Here is a 26,488-nt window from a genome sequence, read left to right as displayed (position 1 = left end):
AGAGTCTAACAGCTGTTACAACACTCCTGCCAGTCTGTGGAATAAGAGGCTTCATTTGGGATTATGTAGAGCTATTCAACTGGTTAAAATAGGGCACAAGCCTCAACATTTAGATACAAAATTTAAATCCTTCCAAATGCCTGTCGGTCTCTATCTCTGTGGCGTCTAGCAAAGGTCCCATCTCTAGAAGTGACCAAAACAGTTTGGGAAGTGTAGTGCTTTTGATAAAATTCTACTTATGGGATGGAAAACTGTGTTCCAGGGCTTTGGCCATTTATGAAATCTTGTGCCACTTAGTAATGCATTCTGTTTGACTTTTATATTTCATCTGCATGAAATAAGATACCTTCTTCTGACTTGTTATAGCACTCTAAAAAGTTAGAAGCTTCACAGCACTCTTTGGATAGTTTAGTCTCTACTCTGTTCTTGCCTCAGTGGAACAGGTTCTAATGTCCAAGACTATTATGAACTGTTAATGAATGCATAATAGCTGTTGAGTTTTCCACAGAAGTGGGAATATCCAAAAATTGAAGTTAGCTGACATAGTAGACTTTACTCAACAGGTAGAAGTTGGATGGTAATCTCTTCCCTCCCCACCCCCAGTATTTTAATTCAGTGGTTCTCAACAAGGGCATACACAAGGTACCTCAACTCCTCTAGATCAGTGTTTTTTAGGTTGTGGGTTATGATCCCAAATGAGGTTCAGGGACAGGTTTAGGGGCATTAAAAGTGTATCGGGGGTGACAGTGGCAATTGCATGGATTCCCGTGCAACCATGGTGGAGAGGAGGGGAGCCTTCCTCACAGCTAAGGGTACATGCTTCAGACCTGGGTGATGGGGCTTGGGCCTCAGACTCCTGAACGGGGTACAGTAGTCCAGAAAATTTGAGAGCCACTGCGGTAATGTATCTGACGTTCTAGTCGCACATGGTTAACATTTGGACTTAGAGAAATCATTTTATCCAATCGTGTTTGATTGGGATTTGACTTTGTTCTTTCTTCCTAATGCATCTGAATTTATTAGATATTTTAATTTCTTGTGTGGCGCTCAGAGAAAATGAATGTAGCAGGGTTTGTATCGACCTCCATGCATAGATGATAGCCTGACATAAATTTGAAGCATTGTCTAGTTCTTTTCATCATCTTTAGTTGACAGGTGTCAATGTAAATAAAAAAAAGCATTTGTCAGAGTAATTTACCAGATTATTTCATATAGCTATACAAATTTAGATCTTAAGCTGTGTACTTTTGGGTTCCAGTTCATGTTTTTTACCTTTATTTCACCTGTAATGAGATCTGTGCTTACTGAGGTCGCTACATAGTAACAGAGAGATAGCTGTGTTAGTCTGTATTGTAACTAAACAAACCAGCAGTCATGTAGCATTTTAAAGACTAACAAAATGAGTTATTCGGTGATGTGCTTTCATGGGACAGACCCACTTCTTCAGATCAATAGCTTTTCCAGGACAGACTGACATCTATGAGTACAGAGGTCCAATAAGAATTGCAATGAAAACTGACAAATTAAGTACATAGGACTGAAGGGGGTGGGCAAGGGGTGGGGGGGATGTTATCTCAGGCAAGACACTTAACATCCCCCAACCCTCACCCTACTCCTTCAGTCCTTTGTACTTGATTGATCTGATGGAGTGGGTCTGTCCCACGAAAGCTGATCACCGAATAAATCATTTGTTAGTCTTTAAAGTGCTACATGACTGCTGTTTTGTTTTGAGGTAGCTACAGTAATCTAGAGAGCTAAATTATAAAGATACATTTTAATAAAACTGCAGTCTCTCTTGGAAATTTTGGTAAATGTATTGTAATATGACATTTGATGACAAAGACAAAATGTAGATGTTGACGATTTTGTTTTAAAGATGCATTTTTATGGTCAGTATTGGTAACCATAAATATGGCACTGTTTTATTAAGAATCCAGGATTTTGAGACTCAGTAGACTTTATTCATGAAAAGTTCATGAAAAATGTTAAGGGCAAAGAAAGCCAAATGCTACATTCTTGAACCATCTGGGATGATTCACTATCTCGATTCACCCATGAGGAGGAAAATGTTTACAGTAAAAGCTCGAAGCAGAGTGTTTCATTTGCCAATGTATAAGTATGTTCTATGTCTCCATATTTAAATATGTGTAATGATATTTTTAATCTAAAATGAGTAGTTGAAATGGCTTGGGATAAATATTGTTTCTTTTAAAATTATATTGAATCCAGAATAGATGTTTCATTACCCTACTTCTGGCCTCTTCAGGGGCATGCAGTTCTTTAAAGTTCTTAATTTTATTTAATTCCCTATAATTACTGGCATTTTTATTGTGGATGTACGTACATTTTACAAAATTAGGCTGTAAAGAACTTTGTTTTCTGGAAAATCTCCCATTTGGATTAAAACTTGGAACGGTGGCTTTTCATGTAATTTTGTGGATCGACCACTCACACATTGCTGTCTGTACTAGTGGAAAATATCCAGTCACTTTAATCTCAATTTCACCATTGTGTTTTTGTTTTTTGTTTTTTTATTATAGGTGATGAAGATGGTTCAGGACTCCTGCATTAGTTTCTCTGCTGGTAGTTTAGAGTTTGAAAGTATCTGACAAAAATTGCTACTCCATCGATCAATGTTTCAAGGAGACCCTGGGAAATAAAACTCTCCTCAGAGGAGAGACTAAAATGCATGTTATGAATTGTCTCTCCCTGGTCAATGATAAAGAAAATGGGGCTATTTCAGTTGCAACTGGATTAATGATTGAAGACACAACAACAGAACAACAAGTGCCTCAGCCTCCACCATGTTCAGACACAGGTGCTGGTTCTCCGCCTCCATCACCAGGGGTGCCACCACCACCTCCACCCCCACCTCTCCCTCCTCCTCCTCCTCCTCCTCCAGGACCAACCCCACCTGCTTTGCCACAGTTCATAAATGGGCATGGCCCCCAAAGCAAAAAAAAGAGGATGCGGAGTTTCTTCTGGAAAACAATTCCTGAAGAGCAAGTCCGCGGTAAAACAAATATCTGGACTATTGCTGCAAGACGGCAGCAGTTCCAGATTGACACAAAAACAATCGAGGAGCTTTTTGGGCAGCAAGAGGAAACCAGCCCTCAGGGCCCCAGAAGTCGAACTTCAAAATCATCATTTAAAGATAATAAAGATGAGGTAAGAATTTGGAAGTAGCATTTCTGTGTTTCTCTCTGGCTCTAAATTATTCACTCTGTCTTAGAAAGTGATGTGAAATCTGATCAGCTGCCATTCACCATATGTTTTCTTACCACTTCACCTAAAAAAACTGCAGAACATAAACTGTTAGATTTATGCTTTTATTTAAAGGTAGTTGTTTGTGAAAGGCTGTCTGTGTTATAAGTTACTTCAGGATAGTCCCTTAATTTGATCACTTGCAAAATATATTATATTTGAGGAAGAGAGAATGGGCCTCCAGTGACTATTGTAGATTCTGTGTGGCTAGTCCTTGACAAACCTTCATTCTGGGACATGGAGTGCACAGAATAGATATACGGTATTTCACGCTCCACACACGTTATTTTATATGTATAACTGTATTATGTCATTGTCTTCCTCTTCACGTCCTACTTTGGAAAGCACACACTTTAACAGCTCAAAGTGATCTAGTAGGCAGCTCTCCATCAGTACTTGTTCAGAGGGGCAATAGTTAATGATGTATTTTGAAGGAGGATAAAAGCATCATCCTAATACAAGTGTAAAAAGACTAAACTTGGTTCTTAATGAGTCTCGGAGACATAGCTCTGTAGGCCTCTATCTGCAAAAACAAGGAGGAGTCCTGTGACACCTTAAAGACTAACAGATTTATTTGTGCATAAGCTTTTGTGGGTAAAAACCACTTCATCAGATGCTTGTGCCTGAATAAAATCAGTTAGTCTTTAAGGTGCCACAAGACTTCCTGTTTTATTCTTAATGTGATTGTTCAGAGACAGTGAAAAATGAAAGGACATAAATATGTGAGTTCAACAACAAATGTTTTTCTCAGGACCAGTCTACACTACTGCTTAAGTCAGTGATCGTAACTTATGTTGCAGTGAACAACACTGCTCTAAAAGACATAAGTTGCATAGACTAAAAGTGGTATCACATCATTGGCTGCGTTTACACTCACACCATGCTTCCAGAAGGGGCATGGTAAGGAGCGGAAGAAGGGTCTTCCCGGAAGGGGGATTTCCTTCAGAAGGACCCCGTTTCCTTCCGAAGGAGCCCCGTCTACATGGCAGCTTTTGCTTCCAGAAGGGGATGTTCCAGAAGCAAGATCTTCTGGGAATATGCTAATGAGCTGCAAGATATTTTAATCCACACCTCATCTGCATCTTGGGCTGCACTCATTACCATGCCCCTTCCGGAAGCGGGGTGAGTGTAGACACAGCCATTCTGTCAGCAGGAGATGCTTTTGAACTTTGGTGAGAAAACAAAAAGGTGTTGGAACTGACTTAAAACATTTGGGACTTCAGGAGACTTGCAACAGGGGTGTTAAAATAAAGTTTACACAAACAAACACACCGTTATTAGGAAAAGGTAGCTAACTGCTTGCAAATGCTAAAGAAACAAAAAATGGAGATCTGGTTATGTCACTGAGAACATGTGGAGGGGCCAGGTAATTTAAAAAACAGCAAATACAGGGCTGTTCTTTAAAGACTTCCATGAGTAATTTTTAGAGCAAGCAAAGTGTGGAATAATGCATCTCTGCTGACAAATGTCACGAAGAAGGAACAATGAGCATCAGACAACATCGTTTGTCAAATGTCTAACAAAATTTAATAGCTTTAATGTACAGGTTGAACCTCTCTAGTCCATCATCCCCGGGACCTGACTGGTGCTAGATGAGAGAATTTGCCAGACAATGGGAAGTCAATATTATCTAGCAGCATTACCAACACTTCCACTGCTTATTGGGCTCTTAGAGGACATTTAGGGGTAAATTACAGCTAAATAACAGTACAGAACACTGAGAACCAGGGCTGGTGGCTGTACATAAACTTTATGGGCCCCATGGAAGCGTGGCTACACCCATGATAAGTGGTCATCCTGCTAATAAAAATCATGCTGGATTACAGATGTTGCTGAATGAGAGAGTTCCGGATTAGAGAGTTTCAACCTGTAATAACAAACATGAAGTTGTTAGGAGATATTCCAACTGGAAGAAGTGTTGATATTTTAGATTTTGTTTGAAATAAAATCACTGCCATCTTTAAAGGAATCATTTTGTTTGCAGGTCATATTTGCTATTTATGTGGTGTTTTGAATTTTTTTCTCTTCCCCCATCTCCTCTGAGACGCTGCGGACTTACAGCTCTTTCTAACATTAATGGGAGTTGCAAGTCCAATATAAGTAAAATATTGTAAGGATACAGTATTATTCAGTGCAGAAATAATTCTTGGTTCTCGCCACTAAACTAGATGAAATCCTGGTTTTTAGGTGTTTCAGATAGGTGGAGAATTGTGTGGTTTTTTTGTTAGGATGAATGAATAATAGTTTTTCGTGTGTGTGTGTATGTGTGCGTGCGTATGCCAAGCATGGCTGGCTAAACCTTTTGTGGGCCCCTGCCACACATGTGGTCCCCCATTAGGGACAATAGGAGGTAGGGGGAGGGTGTTAGTTCTCAGAGCAAGAAGCTGGCTGGAACAATGGTGCTCAGTGCGACTGGGGCAGCTGCCCTGCCCAGCTCAGCATGAGGGCACTGTTTACACCTGGCAGGTTCCAGACCAACAATGGCCTGCACTGCTTGGGGGTAATCCCACACTGTGCCATGCCATATTTCCTCCTCACCCAGTGCCCCCCCCCTTATGCTTGGAGACTCCCTCACAAACCCCCATTACCAGCACCTTAAGACTTTCTGTGCCCACCACCACAACTGCAGTAACCTGCATGCTGACATCCCTGGCCCAGTGCCCACCCCCACAGCTTCACAGTTCCTCTCTAGACCCCATATGCCTAGCACCTCAAAATACAGAAACCTTTCTTCTCCCTCCACTGCCGAGTGCCCCCTGACAGACCTTCCAAATACCCAGCCTCTGTGCCCTGCCCCCCAGCTGCATTCACTGGCCCTTCTGGGAGGTGACCAATGGTCCCTCTAATTTTATCCATCCTTAGGCAGAATAAATTTTACAAGCACGTAAGGCATGTGCACCACTAGGGGAAACATAAGTTGCCGGCACTAGGGACTCTACTAATCAGTTGTGCAGCACCCGACTCTCTCCTTGCTGGCCACCCAAGTGCTCAGCTTCCAGGGAACACTGGAGGTGACCTTGTTGGTCAGTCTGAGCACGCCATTGCTTCGATCTCATGGGAACAGTACAATCAGCCATTGTGGAGTAGGATTCAGGGCCTACCCAGGCCAGGCTCCACCAGGATGCACTTGTCTGGTGGGCCCAGCCAAGCCTTTTCTTTCCAGCTCCCCACACTGGCAAAGAAAACCTGTCCTGTGCACAAGTCCCAGGCAGCTTGGCCCTGGGTAGATGGGCTAGAAGAGTGGTGTCCAATTACTATTCAAGGATCTCCACACTTGTGTCTGTAGTCCTTCCGTTCTTGCCAAAGCCCCTCTGCCTGCCATGCTCTAACTCAGTGCCCTCCCCCTCCCTTAGAGCCACCCCCTCAACTCTAACTCATTGCCCTCCCTGTTCCCCACAGCCAGGCCCCCCAGGCCTCCCCACTCTAACTCAATGCACCCTCCTCCCTTCCAGATCCAGGCACCCCGGCACCCCCCTGCTTACTGTAACTGAATATGCTGGTGAGTCATTGGAGCCGGGCCCACACGGGGTTCATGCCGGCACCTCAAGCACTGTGCGGCTCTGGGCTGGAGCCACAGGAGCCATGCCGGGGCAAGGGCTGCACCGGGCTGCTGGAGCTGCACCGGGCTGCTGGGGCTGCACCAGGTTGAGAGCCACAGGAGCGACACTAGGCCACAGCTGCAGGAGCCTCACTGGGGCAAGAGCCGCAGGGGCTGCCGCTGCCGCCACACGCTTTTTCCACCCAGTGGTGGGGCGCGTGCATGGCACAGGTGGCAGGCATTGCACGTGTGCAGCTTAAAGTCCCCCATTTAAAGGCTCCAAGAGCCGCATACGGCTCCAGAGCCCAGAACCACCACACCACAGTGTCCTGTTCACCCCATGTAGTGAGTGGCAAGAGTACTGGACACCCCGTGCATGGTCGGCAGCAGAGACTGCTTGAAGAAGTGCAGGGGGAGGAGTAGTCTGGGACACAGCCCCCTTAAGAGGCAGGCTGATTGTGTGCACCCTCCCCCAGAGCCATCAGCCCTCTCCATCCTGTGAGGTAGAGCTCAGCTGCTCAGCAGTCAGCCCCTTGTAGGTGAGCGGCGCATGTTGGCCAGGCAGCAAGGCTTGGGCACTGGACTGCACAAGGTGAGGGGCCATACCCAGAGTTGTGGATGGTTTAGAGGGGCCTGTAATACTGGGCCATTGGAACCATTGTAAGCCAGGTATTGGTCTGCGTGTTCACAATGTGAGGGTGTTCCTACTGAAGCCGACAACTTGTCATATGTCCTTGTCACTGAAACTGCAAAGAGCTGGTCTTGGATGCTGAGGTGTAAATGGCAATGAAATCTTGCAAAGGCCACATGCTAGCAGGAAGTATAAAATTGAGTGTCTGAAACAGCCAAACTTTCAACAACATAGCTAAAGCTGTCATAGCTAAAGTAGCTGAGAAGCCTGGACATTGGTTTCTGTCTGCATCTTTAGCTAAAGTGCACTAACTATCTCGTGAAGAAAAGGAAGTTGAGGACTAAGTTTCTGTTTTAAGGCCATGTTGGTGGGTTTCTCTAGCAAGGGTTGCTGTTATATTTTCTTCCAGTGCCAACACGTATTGCAGGCTTGGTGGATGATTAGCCTGTGACTCATGAAAGTCTGATTCCATACCTTCCTCATGTAGTTTGCCAATAATGCAAATAGAGTTAACTTCTACTAGCGGTTACAGATGGACCGTAATGAAACCCTGAGAAAAGGTATCATCCTAACCCTTGGTGGTTTTAAAGCACAAGTAGGAAAGAAAGATACCAGCAAATATGTATGTATCAGGCAGGAGAATAGGAACTGGTTGTTGGAACTTGCATTTGCCACTGACCCAGTGATCATTGACTCCCTGTTCTGCTATCCAGAGACTCACCAGTAGACCTGCTACAGCCCAGATGATTTGAGTCTTAGCAGTCATGTCCTCATTAATAATAGCTGGTAGTCTGCAGTCATTGATGTGTAAGTATGCAGAGGTGCTGAACTAGACACTGACTGTTAGCTTGCAACTTTGTCAGACAGTTAACTGTCAGAAATTAGTCAAATTCAACAAAAAAGTTTTTATTAGAACTGAGCTGTTGGTCAGCGCCATGAATGAGTGCAGGGAGGGGGTTAATCTCTCCTGATGTAACTTGAGTACAAGTGAGCAAATGGGAGTGAAGTAGCTTTGTTTAAACTGAGAGCAATTGCAGATTTCAGGGGGGTTTTGTCTGCCTGACAACAGAGAGAAAGTCCAGGAGGGAGATGTCGTCTCCCAGGCAATTTGGTAGGAAAATCAGAAATATCCTGAATATCACAAAACCAGCCATTGAGGTGTAAGTAAAAGGGAAATGTATAGTTAGAAGCAGTCAGGTTATGGTTATTTTGAATTTGGTGAGACTGGCTGCTCTGTTTTTCTCTTTTTGTGCTGTTGTTTGACTTGAGATTTTTCCCCTGTAACTTTTAAGCTGAATCCCAAGAAAATATTTTTTGCTGAGTGCAGCCCATAATTTACTTTTCTCTTGTTTTGTGAATAAATCACTGTTTTAAAGCAATTGATGTGTTCCTGTGTCATAAGAAGGGCTTGTATACATTCATGCCTGAGACTGAAAGGTCAGCTACTAAATTACAGTTCTTATGTCTAAGCTCTCTTCTGAGGGAGGGTTAAGAGCTTGGGGTACCTGACGAAGACATTTTGTGTGTGTCTTCCTAGGTTAGGGGAGTCTTTTCCCACTTGGGTGGTGGCAGCTACTTCCCCAAGGGTCCAGGGGATCTGTGACCCCCGGGAAGTTTTAAAGTAAAGTCTGTGTATAGGCAAAGTGTTTTGAAGATTTTGTGGGACCTCAATTTCTGCACTCGGAGTGCCAGAGTGGGGGAGGATCCCTGACAGTCAGCTTGTATTTTTACCTACTCCAAGCCATTGAAACATACAAACTGAAGCATTTCTCTTTCTTGTCATCTAATGAAGGATAATTTTCACACCAATAGTGCTGGTCACTGCCAGGTTGATGCTGGTACCTCAGCCCTTTGAAAGGCAGCTGTGGCCCAGTGAGAAAACAGTCACTGCACTTGGAATTCAGATAAAAGGGAGACCACAATGTCTTTAAAGACACATATATGGAGGAAAGCAAAGCCAGTACAATAATTCCTCGATTTACAGGGTGGTTGCATTCCAGGCAACCTCTGCATAAATCAAATTTTGTGTAAATTGTGGGTGTTGGGAGAGTGGGCAGCTGCTGGAAGTGGTGGGGGCAGCCACGCAGCCCCTGGTTTCTCCCACCTGGGGAGCTTACAGCTGCTTGCCCAGCAATCTCTGAGAAATCACACTGCAAGCAGCTGTGTGCCTGCTGGACTCCCCAGCTGGGGAGCCCAGTGCACAGACAGATGCTTGCTGCACCGGTTCTTCCAGTTGTGCAGTGCTGGGCACTGGTCTTCCCAGCTGGCCATTGTATATTGTAAACTTAAAGGGGGCTGATTTTCTGAAAAATCCTTCTGCCAAGTCAAGCACTTTACTGAGTCTCAAACTGGGTGCATGTGCACACACAAACACACAAAAATCACTCTTCACGTTAAAACGTGTTCAGGTCATGCCACCAACCACTGCCTTCACAACCTTATCAGCCAACCAATGCCAATACAGTAAACCCTTGAGATACATGCAATCAGGTTGCACATGTCTTGGGTTTACACAGCTGCTGCTCCTGACAGGCACCACCGGTTCTCCCAACCTGACTCTTGCCACCCCGAACAGGAGCTGTTCCCTGCTCCTGTCAGGGGCAGCAGCCGCTCCTGTGAAGGGCGGCAGCCTCGAGTCAGATTAGGGTGGAGAAGAAGCCCTGAGACTTGGCTAGGAAAGGTCATGAGAAATCATGTGAGATCTGCTTTGGTGAAGGGGATGGTTATAATCCACAAAAATTCTCCAACTGAGATGATGTATCAAATGAGAGTGTGGTTAGTACTGAAACTGGCTTTATTATGGTAACTTTAGAAATGATATGGAAGAATTGGCATATGCTGTGTTGACCGGACTTTGCAGATGATACTGGAGGCTTGGCACAACGAGAAGATTAAGGTAGATTCCAAGAAATAATGTTGACAAATAACAAGAGGCAACTCACTATGAAAAGAATGGCCAGATGCCAATGTACAGGGGCTGTACTCAAGGTTTCTTTCGGTCTTACGTTTCAATGATCTAATATTCTGTGCCCTTGAGCAAGAAGAAAACCAAAGGAAAACTCCAGTGGGTGAAGGATGGATATTAGGAATGCAGAACAAGGATTAGTGTAATGAAATGTACATAAAAAATGTAAATTCTGTTAGCCCCTGGTACACAGATTAAGGGCCAGCGTTTTAAAATGTCAGTCCAGATTATCTGTGCCATTAAGGTTTTGTTTACCTAGTGTGCAGTTATAGAACTAACTTGATATATTGTACTGATACCAAAACAGTAGTTACATATGTTCTCTTTAGGAAAAGAATAAAATTAGATTTTTCTGGTACAAAACTGTAGTGTCATGAAGTCAATGAGGCTGTATTGCCTCTAACAGTGAGGATTTCGCCCACTGCATACAGTTTGGGGTACAGAGTTGTTTGGAGGTAAGTAAGTACTCCAGATAAAAAGAATATGAACAGTAGGACATAATCTCTGAGAAGGTTTAGAATTTATATGGCTTACACAAATGGAGAGAGGGTTATTGTTGTACAGCTGTAAAGCCTGAATGAGAATGTTACAGGATACAATGTATTTAAAGAATGGTAAATTTACATTAGAAGTGAGCAGAACAATTGGAGAATAGAACTGAAGTCTGAAAGGTCAATGAGCGTTGCCTTCAAAGGAGATTAGATAGTGCACTGAGGAGTGATAGTTTAACCTGCAGTAGGTGCTGGGACTTTCACTTATTGAACTCTGTGGGCCTCTGTGGTCCCATGAGTAAAGGAGAGGGACTGACTGTTTACATTTGCTAGACTGTTAGGAATTTGGTAGGAATTCAGGATAGCAGTAATCTAATTTTATAAATAACTTATTCTCTGTATCACACTCTTTCAGACTTGTAATGAATTTTGAATCAAGAAGAAAGGGAATTCCAAAGTTCTGAAATATTCAAATCTACTTCATTGTTTTGTCATTTGACAAATGAGACTGACTTGGACATTCAGAAGTATGTTGGAAATATACTAAATACAGCTGCATTTTTATTTTCAACAACTGGCTTCAGAACTCCACATATTTGGTACTTCTCCTGATGTCCCCATTGCAGATTGTTTTTTTTTAATTTTATTTAATTTTATTTTTTTATTGTGACCCTGTTGCTAGCCTAAGGTATCTGTGCAACTGTCAAATGCAGTGTGAAGCCATTAGAGTCCTGTTTATCTGTGTCTTTGAAGTGGTTTATGGCAGCCAGGTGACACTGTTGGCAAGAAACTGTTCCCTGGTGCTAATAAATCTCATGACTGTATTTTTAAGGCTATTATCACCAAATTTGCAATGGTAAAATATTAACTTTAGTTAAATGAGATGATGTCATTCAATGGGATAATTACCAGCTTCTCAAATTCCTAGCTGTGGTTGCATTAGGACTTGTGCAACTTTTGGACTTAAAAAGCCCTGCCTCATTCTTTTGATTACAAACACTTAGGAAGAGAAATTAAATTACACATCTTTTACACTTGGTTTCCAGAATTCATCATCAACAACCACCACTGGCTCAGCACCCACTGGCATTCGATGCCTCCTTCACTATTTCCTTCCATCTTTCCCTGTCCAGTATGGAGTGGCTTAGTTTCTGCAAACTAGATCCACACCAATCTACTTTCTCATCTACCCATTCTCTGTGGGGGTCCGCCTCTCCTATTCAAACCATCCATTATGCTGAATACTAGGGTCTTGACTTTTTGTTCATTGTTCATTCTACAGATATGCCCAAATAGCTGTAACTCCCATTGTATAACTTTCTGCAGTAGGTTCTCTTTCGGCTGTATCTTCTGATATAATTCCTCGTTGGTGACCTTCTGCATCCATCCTGTTCTCAGGATCTTTCAATAACTCCTCTCGAATGCCTATGTCCTTCTCTTCAAGTCTTTGTTATCACCCATGTCTCACAGCCGTACAACATGCTCTTGAATACAAACATTTTCAAGATGCTCAGCTTTGTTCCTAAATTTAATGGCTTTGCTTTTCCAGATCTTATCAATTACCTTCAAACTCACTCTTCCTTTGTTCATTCTAGTGACTATTTCCTTCTTACAGTCTAGATCATAGATCATGTTGTTCCCCATATACATGAACTTGTGTACGTTTCTAGTTTGATTTCGTCTGCACCGATCTTCCTTTCTATTTCCTTATCTCCAAATACCATTGTTCTTGTTTTATCAATGTTAGTAATCAGTCCGTACTGCTTCCCTTCATCATTTAGCACCTGCACCATTCTCGCGAGCTTCTCTTCATCTTCCTCAATGGTAACTATATCATCCGCAAACCTCAAGTTGTTACTTCTCATCTCGTGTACAGATATCTTTTCTACCTCTTCCTTGATCTTGTCCGTCAGTGTCTCTACGTGCATGATCAAAGACACTTGGAAATATCAGATATCCTTGTCTTGTACCTCTACTCATTCTAAACCAACTTCCCAACTCTTTGCATGTTCTTACCACTGCCTCTGCACTGTCTCTTTTCAAGATCTGTGTCAGTCTGCTGTCTACTCTGTATGACTCCAACACTGACCGAGTCAGTTTCTGATCTATACTGTCAAATGCCTTCTGAAAATCAACAAAGCAATTGTAGATGTTCTTGTTCTTTCATCGAGCTTTCTCCGCTATCAATCTTAGTGCCAATATCTGCTGTATGGTACTTCTGTCTTTTCTGAATCCCACTAGCTAGTCTGTTAGATGTTCTTCTATCTGTGATCTCAGACTCTCCATCAGTATTATCATCAGCACCTTGCCTAGATGACTTGTTAGGGCAATTTGTTCTGTAGTTCTTGTACTCCAATGCACTTCCTTTCTTGTGTATTTTCACTAGCACAGATTTTGTCCATTCCTTAGGTGCCTTCCCTTCTTTCCACACTATAGCTGCGTCTACACGTGCACGCTACTTCGAAGTAGCGGCACCAACTTCGAAATAGCGCCCGTTGCGTCTACATGCGTCGGGCGCTATTTCGAAGTTAACTTCGACGTTAGGCGGCGAGACGTCGAAGTCGCTAACCTCATGAGGAGATAGGAATAGCGCCCTACTTCGACGTTCAACGTCGAAGTAGGGACCGTGTAGACGATCCGCGTCCCGCAACGTCGAAATTGCTGGGTCCTCCATGGCGGCCATCAGCTGCGGGGTTGAGAGATGCTCTCTCTCCAGCCCCTGCGGGGCTCTATGGTCACCGTGGGCAGCAGCCCTTAGCCCAGGGCTTCTGGCTGCTTCTGCGGCAGCTGGGGATCTATGCTGCAGGCACAGGGTCTGCAACCAGTTGTCAGCTCTGTGTATCTTGTGTTGTTTAGTGCAACTGTGTCTGGGAGGGGCCCTTTAAGGGAGCGGCTGGCTGTTGAGTCCGCCCTGTGACCCTGTCTGCAGCTGTGCCTGGCATCCCTATTTCGATGTGTGCTACTTTGACGTGTAGACGTTCCCTCGCTGCGCCTATTTCGATGTTGGGCTGAGCAACGTCGAAGTTGAACATCGACGTTGCCGGCCCTGGAGGACGTGTAGACGTTATTCATCGAAATAGACTATTTCGATGTCGGCTGCACGTGTAGACGTAGCCTAGATTACATAGTTGGTGTATTTCCTGATTATACCTTCTCCTGTATTTGATCATCTCTCCCGTGATTTTAATAATTTCCAAGGCTCTTGTTGTTCTTTGGTCGTTTCACCGCTCTTTCTAATTCCTCTTTTGAAATATTGGTCTCACTCTCAATGCTTGGCAGGGATGTCTCTTCCAGTTTTTTAGTCAATCTCCCTGAGACGTTTGGGTCCAACTGTGCTTTGTATGACAGAGAAGTTGAACAGTTTCACTTCAAATCTTGCTGCCATCATTCTGGCACTCACTGGTTTGTATCCTAACAATGCCCCTCAAGCTCTTTTACTAAGAAGCAATCCGACTCCCATCTTCCTTTTCATTCCCTGACCAAATGATTTTGCAGTCCCAAGGCTGGATAAAGGAAGAGGGCTGGTCAGATGCATGACGATGCTCTGAACGTAAAACAACAATATGAATGAAATCAGATGCCAGTACGATTGAATGTTAAAAGATGCTGGCTTGGAAGTCGCCAGATAAACAAGGTCTGCAATACCAATCAAGCGATTGGGGTTGTATCAATAAATTGACTACCAAAAGAAAATTACAGTTATCACATATGCTGTCAATTGGAATGTGGAACATCTGAACATTGTGGGTGACTGGAAAGTTAGAGTTGCTTCGGAAGGAGGTGAAGAGATACCAAAGCAAAATACTTGGACTGGCAGAGATGCATTGGATGGCATTGGGAGAGATGTGCAGTTGCAAAGTCATTTGGCCAGGGAACGAAATGGAACATGAGTGCAGGACTCGGTTTCCAAAATTACGTATAACAAAATTCTGTAGCAAATCTGTGTTTTGTTTTATTTTTAAACAAACAATTGCAAAGAGAACATACCTTAAGCACAATGCAAATTGATCTCTAGCTAGGTTCTTAACATAATGCAAGTGGATGTTGTCTGTCAGCCACTGGCAATCTTATTGCCAAAACTTTTGATGGCCATGTGATCACTGGCTGAGAAATGGTATTCCTTGGTAAACATGGTGCACAATTCACTGGTCTTCCACCCTAACAGATCTGTACCACGAAAAGTGCTGAGACCAAATTAATGTCATGGCGCACTGCATCCAGATCAGCTGAAGATGTGAGGATTCTTTATATCTAATACTGATGTCAGATTGATGAACCAATTTTAAATCCTTTCATTTAATCAGCAAGACCATTCATTCGTATGAATTAAATCCATACTGTGTATTGGCTCGTACTTAGGTTCTTAAAGTATTGGGTCGTATTAAGTTGATAAATTACTCTTGGGGGAAAAAAACGGTATTTTGAAATGTGTATTTTATTATGTACCTGGAGATCATGGAACTTCAAACCTTTGTTATAGTCTGTCTCTTAGTTAAGTGGTCACCAGTGGGCAGCATTAATGTATATATATGCTTTTTTGAAAAAAACTGATTCCAGTCTAGCTGGCATTGGAATATTGTGTCTTGTTTTGAGAGCCAAGCTTTAAGATTGGGCAAATTGGAGACAGTCCAGAGGAGAGCAGCAAAAATGGTAAAGAGTGTAGAAAACCTGACCTATTGAGGAAGAAGTACACAAATGTACAAAACAGTCTGTGTTTGGTTTTGGGTTTGTCTGCAATGCCTTAGCATTTTCAGTGTTAAACTACCACTGTTGTATTTCAATAAAGAAACTGCCTATGCCAATAGGAAGTGGTCCTCTATCAGTGTAGGTCAACCGTGTGTCAGAGGTGAATGGAAGAATTCTCCTATTGACCTAGCACTATCTACTTCAGGTTAGATCAGTTTGCTCAGGGATGTGGATTTCTCATACCATTCAGTGACATAAGTACATTACCTTGATATCCTAGTGTAGACCAGGCTGTGAGGAAACAAAAATTGAGGGGTAATATGATAGGTCTTCAGATGTGCTAAGGGCTGTTAGATGTTGTCCTTCGAAAGTTGTTTTTCAACTCTGCTGAAAGAAAAATTAAGCCAAGAACTAATTTGTTAATCTTCTGTAACAGTTAGGTTAGGTTTTGGAAATTTTTTTAGCTATGATGATACTTACATATTGGCGTAGGTTACTCAGGTAGATTGTGAACTCTGCATCAATGGGGGTTTTGAATAACTGTTTGACATGTATGTCAGGGATGGTATTACTCATATTTGCCTCAGCACAAGGATGGACTTGCTAGCAGATCTCTTGAGGTTTCTTTTAGCCCTATGTTTCTATGTAAAAATCTAGCTTGTTACATGCTTTGTCTTAATTGTCTCATTAACATGTTTTTCAGTAATGTCTAGTTTAACAATAGATCACTTCTTTTCTGCTCACTAATGAACCCTGATCATTTGACTTGTGCTTTGGTGCCAGTTCTTTTGTACAGAAAGTTGTATCAATGATACTTTTTATAGTAATATATGGAAGAGTGTATTTTAAGGTTTTCAGACAGGTACAGGTTGATCCTCTCTCATCTGGCACCCTTGGGACCTGACTGGTGTTGGATGAGAGAATTTTCTGGACAATGGGAGATCAATATTTTCTAGCACATTACCAATACTTCCACTGCTCGCTTGGCTCTTAGGAGACATTTAGGCGTTAATGAGAGCTAAGTAGCAGCACAGAACACTGAGAGGTGGTTGTAAATGAACTTTATGGGACCATGGGAAACTTGGACACATACATTAAGTGGCCATGCAGCTAACTAAAATCATGCTTGATTATGCAGTTGGCTGGATGAGAGAGTTCCAATCTGTACTACTGGAGTCATGTCTCTTGCTTTCTCTCTCTCTCAGATTTCCATTTTGGATTCAAAAAGAAGTATGAATATTGGGATATTTCTCAAACAATTCAAAAAGTAAGATTTCTTTTTTTATACAATTAACTGAAGTTTCATTCAAGTGAAATGGTTACACATTGAGCCATATGAGAAATAAAGAATACAATGTCATGATGGAATGTTCCTTTAAAACATGTTTGAGTGCCAGTTTTACTTAACTCTTGTGTTTTAATGAGCTCAATTTAATTGTTGCCTTGCCAGTTAAGCTGAAGTTTCATATGCAGAAATAGAAAGCCGTAAACTTTCATGTAATTCAGTGTGAGATGTTCTTCAGTTCGTTTTCTTTCTTTATAAACAAAGAATGGAATGGGGGTTGAGAGGGTCTGAGTGGGAGTCCCATATCTGAGCCATTCTCTTTATTGACAAATCTGAAGAGCTATCTGAGACTGATGTGGTAGTAGAGGAGTAAAACTGATACGTTTAACAGTAATAAGTCACCAGGTCTTGATGGTAGTCACGTAACAGTTCTGAAGCAATTCAAATATGAAATGGCAGAACTACTAACTGGGGTATGTAACCTGTCTCTTAAATCAGCCTCTGGTACCAGATGACAGGTAACTAATGGAACAATAGTGTATTTAAAAACAAAACAAAAAACAAACAAACAAAAATTGTAGACAATCCGGACAATTACAGGCCAGTAAACCTAACTTCAGTACCAGGCAAACTGAAACTGTCTTAAAGAACAGAATTATTAGACACACAATTGAACATATGTTAGGAAAGAGTCAACATGGCTTTTGGAAAGGGAAATCATATCTCAGCAGTCCATAACAATTTTGAGGGATCAGCAAACTTGTGGAAAGGGGTGATCCATTCGAAACAGTGGGCTTAGATTTCAGAAAGCATTTGGCAAGGTCTCTCACGAAAGGCTCTACAGAAAATTAAGCATTTATGGGATAAAAGGAAGAGTCCTCTTAGTGATTGGTAACTGGTTGAAAGATGGGAAAGAAAAGCTAAGAATTAATAGTCAGTTTTTGGAATAGAGCAAGGTAAATAGTGTTCTCCAGTGCTCTGTCCTGGGGCTAATGCTGTCCAACATTTTCATGAATGATCTGGAAAAGAGGGATAAACAATGAGGTGGCAAAGCTTGCAAATTGATTAAAAAATTAGTTAACACCATAGCTGACTTGAGCAAGTTACAAAGGGAGTCTCACAAAGCTGGATGATGACCGGGCAACAAAATGGTAGGCGAAATTCAGTGCAGATAAAGGCAAATTGGCGCACATTGGCAAACATAATCCCAACCAAATATACAATATGATGGGTTTTAAATTAGCTATTACAACTCAAGAAAAGTATTGGACGGGTAGCCGTGTTAGTCTGGATCTGTAACAGCAGTGAAGGGTCCTGTGGCACCTTATAGACTAACAGAAAAGTTTTGAGCATGAGCTTTCGTGAGCACAGACTCACTTCATCAGATGCTGGTCTTGGAAATCTGCAGGGCCAGGTAGAAATAAGCCAGAGCTAACCCTTATCCCCACCCTAGCTCTGGCTTATTTATACCTGGCCCTGCAGATTTCCAAGACCAGCATCTGATGAAGTGAGTCTGTGCTCACGAAAGCTCATGCTCAAAACTTTTCCGTTAGTCTATAAGGTAACTCAAGAAAAGAGATTCTGGAGTCAAAATAACTGCTCAGTGTGGAGCATCAATCAAAAAAACTAACAATGTTTGGACACATTAGGAAGTGGATAGATAATATGACATTAAATAACAGAAAGGCACTGTATAAAACCATGGTATGCTCACACCATGAATAATGCATACAGTTCTGGTTGCACCATATCAAAAAGGCATATTAGAATTTGAAAAGGTGCAGAGAATGGCAACAAATATGATTAGGGATGTGGAACTGCTTCCACAGGAAGGGAGATTAAAAGAACTAAATTTAGAAAGTATATGACTCTGAGTCAGTGTGGGGATATGATAGCCTATATAAATCATGAATGGTGTGGAGAAAATGAATAAGGATGCATTATTTACCCCTTCACGTAACACAAGAACCAGGGGTCATCCTATTAAATTAATAGGCAGCAGGTTTAAAACAAAATGAGGTACCACTTCACAAAATGCATAGCTGTCCTGTGGAACTTGTTGCCAGTGGCTCTTGTAAAGGCCAAAAATATATAGCTACATTAAAAAAAAAAAAAGAATTAGATAAGATCATGGAGGAGAGTCTTTCAAGGGCTATTTGTCAAGAGACCCCGGCACTCCTGAGCTATGTCTACACGTGAAGCCTACGTCGAAGTAGCTTATTTCGATGTAGCGACATCGAAATAGGCTATTTCGATGAATAACGTCTACACATCCTCCAGGGCTGGCAACGTCGACGTTCAACGTCGACGTTGGGCAGCACCACATCGAAATAGGCGCTGCGAGGGAACGTCTACATGCCACAGTAGCACACATCGAAATAAGGGTGCCAGGCACAGCTGCAGACAGGGTCACAGGGCGGACTCAACAGCAAGCCGCTCCCTTAAAGGGCCCCTCCCAGACACAGTTGCACTAAACAACACAAGATCCACAGAGCCGACAACTGGTTGCAGACCCTGTGCATGCAGCACGGATCCCCAGCTGCAGCAGCAGCAGCCAGAAGCCCTGGGCTAAGGGCTGCTGCACACGGTGACCATAGAGCCCCGCAGGGGCTGAAGAGAGAGAGTCTCTCAACCCCTCAGCTGATGGCCACCATGGCGGACCTCGCTATTTCGATGGTGCGGGACGCGGATCGTCTCCATGTGCCCTACTTCGACGTTCAAGTTCGAAGTAGGGCGCTATTCCCATCCCCTTATGGGGTTAGCGGCTTCAACGTCTCGCCGCCTAACGTCGATGTTAACATCGAAATAGCGCCCAACACGTGTAGCCGTGACGGGCGCTATTTCGAAGTTAGTGCCGCTATTTCGAAGTAGCATGCACGTGTAGACACGGCTCTGGTGTCCATAAGCCTCTTACTGGCAGGTGCTGGAACTGGGCAAAAGGAATGTTTGACTCAGTAATTGCCTTATTCTGTTCATCCCATCTGAAGCATGTGACATTGGACACTCTCACAAGACCGGATACTGGGCTAGCTGGACCATTAGTCTCATGCAAAATAGCCATTCTTATGTGATGAAGAAACTTTAAGAGCAAGCTGCTGATGGTATGCCATCTATGCACTGATTAGAAAAGTGTTCTTCAGTAGAGGCATTGCTGAATGTTGATTTAGAGTAATGCTGAGGTGAACACTGATGCATGACTAATTATTACAGTTTATATGCATAGCAGAGGTGTATTTTTCTCCAGTGTGTAACTGCTGTTACTCAGGCATTTGAAATGTAATTGGTTAATTGTGTATTAAAGGCCTCCTCGATCCATAATTGAAGATATCAGTCAAGGAAAAAGTGATCTCTGTGGATCTGAGATGCTGCGTGAATTCCTTAAATTATTGCCAGAAGCAGAGGAGGTAAGTAACAGGTTATTATTTAGTGGCTGTTGTTTCCAGGGATTCTACAGAATAGCTCTTATTTTCTCTCCAAAAGGGGAAACAAAACTCTCTGGAGATCTATGGATGAAAAGCCACTAAGTGCAAATATTTGGCCTGTAGATGACAAGGGTGGGGGGTTTAGTCATTCCTTGCCTAACAAGTAGTTAAACTATTTATTTTTTGTCACTTCTTAGTTAAAGCACTGATAAGGTGGCTTTGTTCGTTCATTTACAACCTGTAAATTACTGCTAAACATTCTTGCAGCAGGTGCAGACGTGCTACATTTGGAACTGAACATAGTTGCCCTGGACCTTCATTTAGAGTGTTGTTTGTTTCTGTGTTGCCTGAGAAATCCACGATCCTAAATGTGCCAATTTGTCTGATACACTCAAGTCAAGTGTCACACAAGCTCTGTAACAGCAATTTTTAAAAACCAGGAAATTGACTGGTAGCATTCAGACCAACTTCGACTTGTATGCCATATCATTTCAGTGTCCTAATATTTATATGCTCAACGATAACAATGAGCTCAGCAAGAAACATGCTTGTAGTTCAGCCACCATCACCACCCCACAGCTCTCATTAATTGTACTCACAGACCCTTACCTTAATCTTGCTACTTTGTCATGTGCAGAGATAACATGTACATCAGTAAGGCTTTGACAGGGAATGATCTACAGCGGAAGTTAAGGGATTTGTATATAAAAGGGTGTTGTGATTTTTGAAATGCACTTAATTAACTTTAGAGATGGAGTTCAAAGTAGTTTTGGGTACTGAAGTTGCTCCTGAAACCATCCCCCTCTCCTCTCCAATTTTATATGGCTGTACAATATGTATAAGGTGTTTTAAAAGATTTTTTCTATTGTGTGTGGAAGAACCCAGATAAAATGGAAAATGGTGAAATAATAACTATATGCAACAGGGGAATCTGAATCATAACCTCACTTCATGTGTAGTCAGTGCACAAAGTAAACATAAAAAGTGCTTTTTTCCTTCTAATCTTTCAGCTGTAGGTCTTGGATATTGTCACAAGAAAACTTTCAGATAGGTGTGAATCTTTAGGCTAATTGTGTGCCCTGACTATAATTTCATGCACTTCAGTTCTAAATCAGTTGAAACTCTTATTTGGTTTTCTGAGTTCCATGCTGTGGGAGATTTACAGTGATGAAATCTTGACGTGTTTAGCAATTCTCTGTAACTAGAGCATGGCTTCTGATCCTGTGAGTTCAGTTGGCCTTTCGTGGAACAGCTGAATGTCAAGTCCAGTCCAGTCCAGCTGCTGTTGGTAGTAAACATACATCTTACATGTCCTGTAGCAAAGTGAGCTAGTATGGGACTATCAGGGTAGGAAGACTGATTTATGAGGAAAGAAGACTGGCATCTAACTAGGCAGCAGCAGAAAACTGATTAAATTCTGAGACCTAAGAAAGAACCACCTAGATTTTCGGCCACGTCTACATGGCCCTTTAGCACAGAGCAGCTGCCGGCAGCACTGTGCCAATGAGCGCTGTGCTAATGATGCTTATAGAAATTGCAAATGGAGGTTCATATGCAAATTTACCTGCCTAATTAGCATAGCCGTGTGAGATTTTGCTATCGGTAGAGGCAGGTGCTGGCACTACAGAGGCTGTGTGGAAGTGCCTTTGCCAGCTGAACCTCCCTCTGTCACCAGTCCCTTATCCAGAGGCTGCCGCCACTTAAATAAAAAAACTAAATTCCATTTTAACTGTGGACATTGTTTAACTGGCAGCAGCCTCCAGATCCACAAGAGGTGTCAGTGGCTGCAGCTCTCAGAGCCACAAGTGGCTCTTTAAAGAGCTGCAGGCAGCTCCAGAGCCGCAGGTTGCTGACCCCTGCTTTTTGGGCATCGTATAAAGTACCCTTAAGCAGTTGCTAATTTTAATTTGCAATTTTTTGTTTAAATTTACTACCAGCTGTTTTGAGTTATGCCTATTTTTCAGCTGTGTAAAACTGATCCATTTAAAGCCCTAACCACTAAGCTGTCTGCGTCATCTGTGAAGATCTCAATGTGTGCCACTTCGTCAGGTGTCAGGCCTGGTGGATTTACCCTATCCTGTATGGTGGTGTTCTACTTTTAGGACTGGTCTGTGTTTGAAATTTAGGTTGACAAAGCTATGTCACTCCTGGGTGGCCAGTTGTGTGTGTAGTAGCAAAATACTCTTTGAAATAGCAATAAAGCACTTAAGGTGAGGGAGTGGGTGTGGTGCGGAAGGAGAGAAAAATTTTACACAGGCTTATCTTTCCTGAAGTCTGACCATCTTCTGATAGTAACTGGACAAGCCTAACTTCAGGTACCCAGTGGTCACCTACATAGAATCATAGAAGAGTAGGACTGGAAGGAACCTCAAGAGGCCGTCGAGTCCAGCCCCCTGCCCTCATGGCAGGACCAAGCACTTTCTAGACCATCCCTGAAAGCCATCTATCTAACCTCTTCTTAAATATCTCCAGTGATGGAGATTCTACCACCTCCCTTGGCAATTCGTTCCAGTGTTTGATCACCCTGACAGTTAGGAACTTTTTCCTAATGTCCAACCTGAACCTCCCCTGCTGCAATTGAAGTCCATTGCCTCTTGTTCTATCCTCAGAGGCAAGGAAGAACAAGTTCCCTCCCTCTGCCTTATGACATCTTGGTCTGATTTTTTCCCTCCCCTTCATTTTCTGTTCCTCTCTCTTTTAATTACTATAGTCCATTGGATTTTCTGGTTCTCAAGACTTTTCTGGTTGGGGCATTGTCTCTCAAGTGTTTGCTGAAAAGTGGCGATTGTTCTTCCCTTTCCTATTTTGTTTGTTTTTCACCTTATAGCCCCCTATTAAGCTACACCTGTGACCCATAAATTCATACAGTGAGCATTTGAGGAACTAGGCTGACAAAAATGTATTCATACAGTATTACAGACCAAATCCAATTTCACTGCATCTTTAATGTGGACATAGTTTTGCTTACATACAATAAAGGTGATCAAGTCATTATGTCTTGTGAATAAGCAAAGACAAACTTTTATTTTTGTGCTTGATTCTTCTTCATCTGTCCAGATTAGGTCTAATTAAGAATTTTCCAATGTAGGATACCTCACTATTTGAGTTAGGAATCTATCCAGTGTAGGATACCACACTATTTGAATTAGGAAACTATCCAGTGTAGAATACCACACTATTTGAGTTAGGAAACTATTGTTGATAATGTTTATAAATTCCAAGAATATTTTAGTGTTGGCATCTTGAGTCCTCCAGCATTAGGTCACTTAGATATAAGTTCCTCATGTAGATGCTTAAGGAACTGATGGTCCTTTTCTTTATTGTGGTCATGTGGTCTGCAGCAGGTGCCAACTGGTATCCTGTCATGAACTGCTAGGAGGTTGAGCCACAAGCATTTGAGGGCCATTTCCTTCCAAATAACAAGTGGCTCTGTTTCTGAGAGTGCTCTTTTTCCTCTCCCTTTTTGCCTTTCAATTCTTTTTAAAGTAGTCATAGCAAGTGATTTTAACATTGCAGTCAGATGATTCTTCGCTAAAGGTTTCAGTAATACACTCTAACTTTATGCTTATAAATGAGCAATTGCAATTTCTTTTATTATCTAGACTTCTGTGTTCCATACAAAGGCAATTGAATTTCTCCTCTTCACACACCCTTAATGTCTTGATTTATTTCATTTATTTTAAGTGAATGCTCATCTATTCCTTTTTTATTATCTGCCTCTCTTGATATATCCCCTCCAGTCTGATTCCCCTTCTACTGAGTGGGAGGCTAGCCGGCTTTGCATATCTCCATCTCCCCAGAGAAGGTTGACCCAGGTTCCACAGAATCAAAACCCTCTACTTTTTAACAACTTACATAGTTAGTGCTTAGTTTCAGAATCTTCTGCCATTTCTCTTCCTTTGCTTGTGGGAGAGGAAAGAACATGTTCTTCTTCCTCAATACCCTTCGACCTTCTCTGAAGTGATGTATAATCTCTGAGAGAGCATCTGAAACAGTGTCATTAATACCAACATGCACCATGCCAGTGGATCTTTGTGCACAGACTTTAGAAGCCTTTCTAGTCTTGCAATCGCATCATGATTCCAGGCAGATAACACATCACCCTGTTTTCTGCCTGTCCCTTGCAGAATAATAGTTTGGAGTACCTGCTGCAGACCTTGGATTTGTAGCCCTCTGTGTGGGTACTCTTGATACGTCTTGTGTGCTGGGCTGAGGAGCCATCCTCAGGTGTGTCCTGAATAGTCTATTTTTTCCATCAACCAGCTGGTAGTTAAAAGATTTTCCCCAGTTTCCATAATGCGGTGGTACAAAGCATGCACTGAAAATCCATTCATTGTCACAGCTCTGAAGTGGAGAGGGGCGTTGACTTTGAATTCTCATGCTCTTTTCAGTTTGACCCACAACCTTTACCATTTGCTAGCACTAGTGTGACTAAACACTTGATTTAGGCTGTAATTTTATCAATGTCCTAGAAAGTGTTTATAAGTAACCCTCTTACTTAAGTGCTTCCCTACTCACCAGCTTGACTTATACTGCGATTTTTATATCTTTAACAACTTGTTCCATCCCACGCGAAACTCCCACTTCCCACTGATATTTATTCCATTGCCCTATGGGGGCTTTTTTGAGACAGCATTTAAAAATAAGTCTAGATAACATCAAACAAACAAGGATTATTTTGTCTTCTTCAAAATGTTTGCTGTTTTCCCCTCTCTAGTTGCATTGTGATAGTGTTATTTACATGCATTAAAAGGATGCCAACACTAAGAACATTGTAGTTAATAACTACAAGTGCTGTTAGAATTGTGTGTAATTGGCTCTTTCATCAATGTTTTTTCTGAAACTATGAATTCAGACATCATTGAAATACTGGCACTGTTGTGAACATTTTCAAATTTTGCAAAATTGACCAAGTCAAAGTCAGAGAGAGCTTTCCAGCTTGTGAAATTTTTCAAATTTTGTCATTTGAAACCACTAGCTTTTCTCTTTGGAGTACTGAGGATTTACCCGGGTTCCCAGGCGTCCACAGAAAATGGCCTCAAAGGCAGGAGTCTGGTGTAAAAAACAAGTGTACATTTTTCTAGATAGGTTTAAAAACAACAAATCATTAGTTGCCAAACATAAGTCTTTCTGGAATGATTCATTTTTACTACATTACCAAATCTCTCACCATTGGCGAAGTCAGAAATATCTGCATTTGTTTGTAGCTGCTTCTTTCCCCAACCCACTTCTTATCAGGTCATTTGGATGCTGGTCTTCCATGCCAGCAATCTCTGATAGAGAGGAGACTGCTGAATAGGCCCAAATTGATTAGAGTTAAAGGAGTCCATGGAAAACTGGTGTTCGCAGCCACCAGGCCACATTCTTTTATATATGTATCACAAGTACAAATCTTGGATAGTCTAGCTCACTCCGCACATCCCTGCCCAGGTTTATCAACACAGCCTGCTAATTCTTCCTTACAATGCCTAAAAATCTGTTTGCTTGCTCTTAGTCTTAAAAATATTAGTAATCTCTTGCTTAAATTAATGGAAAACTTCTCTGTGGTTGTCCCATACTCCCCTCAAATATCTTCTCCATTTCCACATAAAATTCAGTCTCCTCCTGCTTTCCTTCAATTCTGTGTAAGACTGCTGCCCCTCCTTTATATTGCTCATCTCCTCCTACATTCTTGTTTACCCCATAAATCAGCCATAGTCTTCTTTTGACTGCACCCTTTGTTGTCTTATCTCCTCACTATATTCCCCACGTAAAGGGAGGGACATTACACATGTGGTGACTTCATTCTTTGCACTTTAGCTGCTTTCCCATGTGTCATTGTTTAATCTAGCCGGTAAGCACTGTGGGAACAGGGCCACATTTATTTTTAAAATGCCACATTTTCATAGTGATATCGAAACATGGAAAAGTGGAGGAGACTTACCCTGTTCATCTATCCCATTATGTCCTGTTGCTCCTTTTTGAGATGAAGTATTCTGTTCTAATTCGTTATGAGTATGTGCATCCAAGAATGAGTGGTACAGATACACTTTCAGTCAAAGACTCTGAACTCTCAGGGGCTTAGTATAAATGCCTTATATTTATAAAATAAAATGTACCATTTTGCTAGTGTACTCTGTGTAGGGAAGCTGCTTATAATTCTTCTACTGGCTGTTCTGTCTCTAAAAATAATTGAATATTGGCAATAAATATAGTCAAACTAAATT

At 42.1% G+C, this 26,488-nt stretch overlaps 1 protein-coding gene across 1 annotated transcript in view; it reads left to right on the top strand.

Moving 5' to 3' along the window:
• The window catches only part of FHDC1 (FH2 domain containing 1), a 54,353-nt gene that overhangs the window by 3,195 nt on the left and 24,670 nt on the right, over nt 1-26,488 (top strand). The window contains exons 2-4 of the mRNA XM_074991896.1: nt 2,541-3,168; nt 16,781-16,842; nt 20,162-20,264. Of these exons, the coding sequence (XP_074847997.1) occupies nt 2,686-3,168; nt 16,781-16,842; nt 20,162-20,264 (648 nt within the window). The 5' untranslated portion in view covers nt 2,541-2,685. The remainder of the gene's footprint in view (nt 1-2,540; nt 3,169-16,780; nt 16,843-20,161; nt 20,265-26,488) is intronic.

This window comes from Carettochelys insculpta, chromosome 4, assembly GCF_033958435.1.
Source record: "Carettochelys insculpta isolate YL-2023 chromosome 4, ASM3395843v1, whole genome shotgun sequence".
NCBI lineage: Eukaryota > Metazoa > Chordata > Testudines > Carettochelyidae > Carettochelys > Carettochelys insculpta.
Note: the sequence above shows the minus strand (reverse complement) of the source record. Positions and strands in the feature narration are given on the sequence as shown.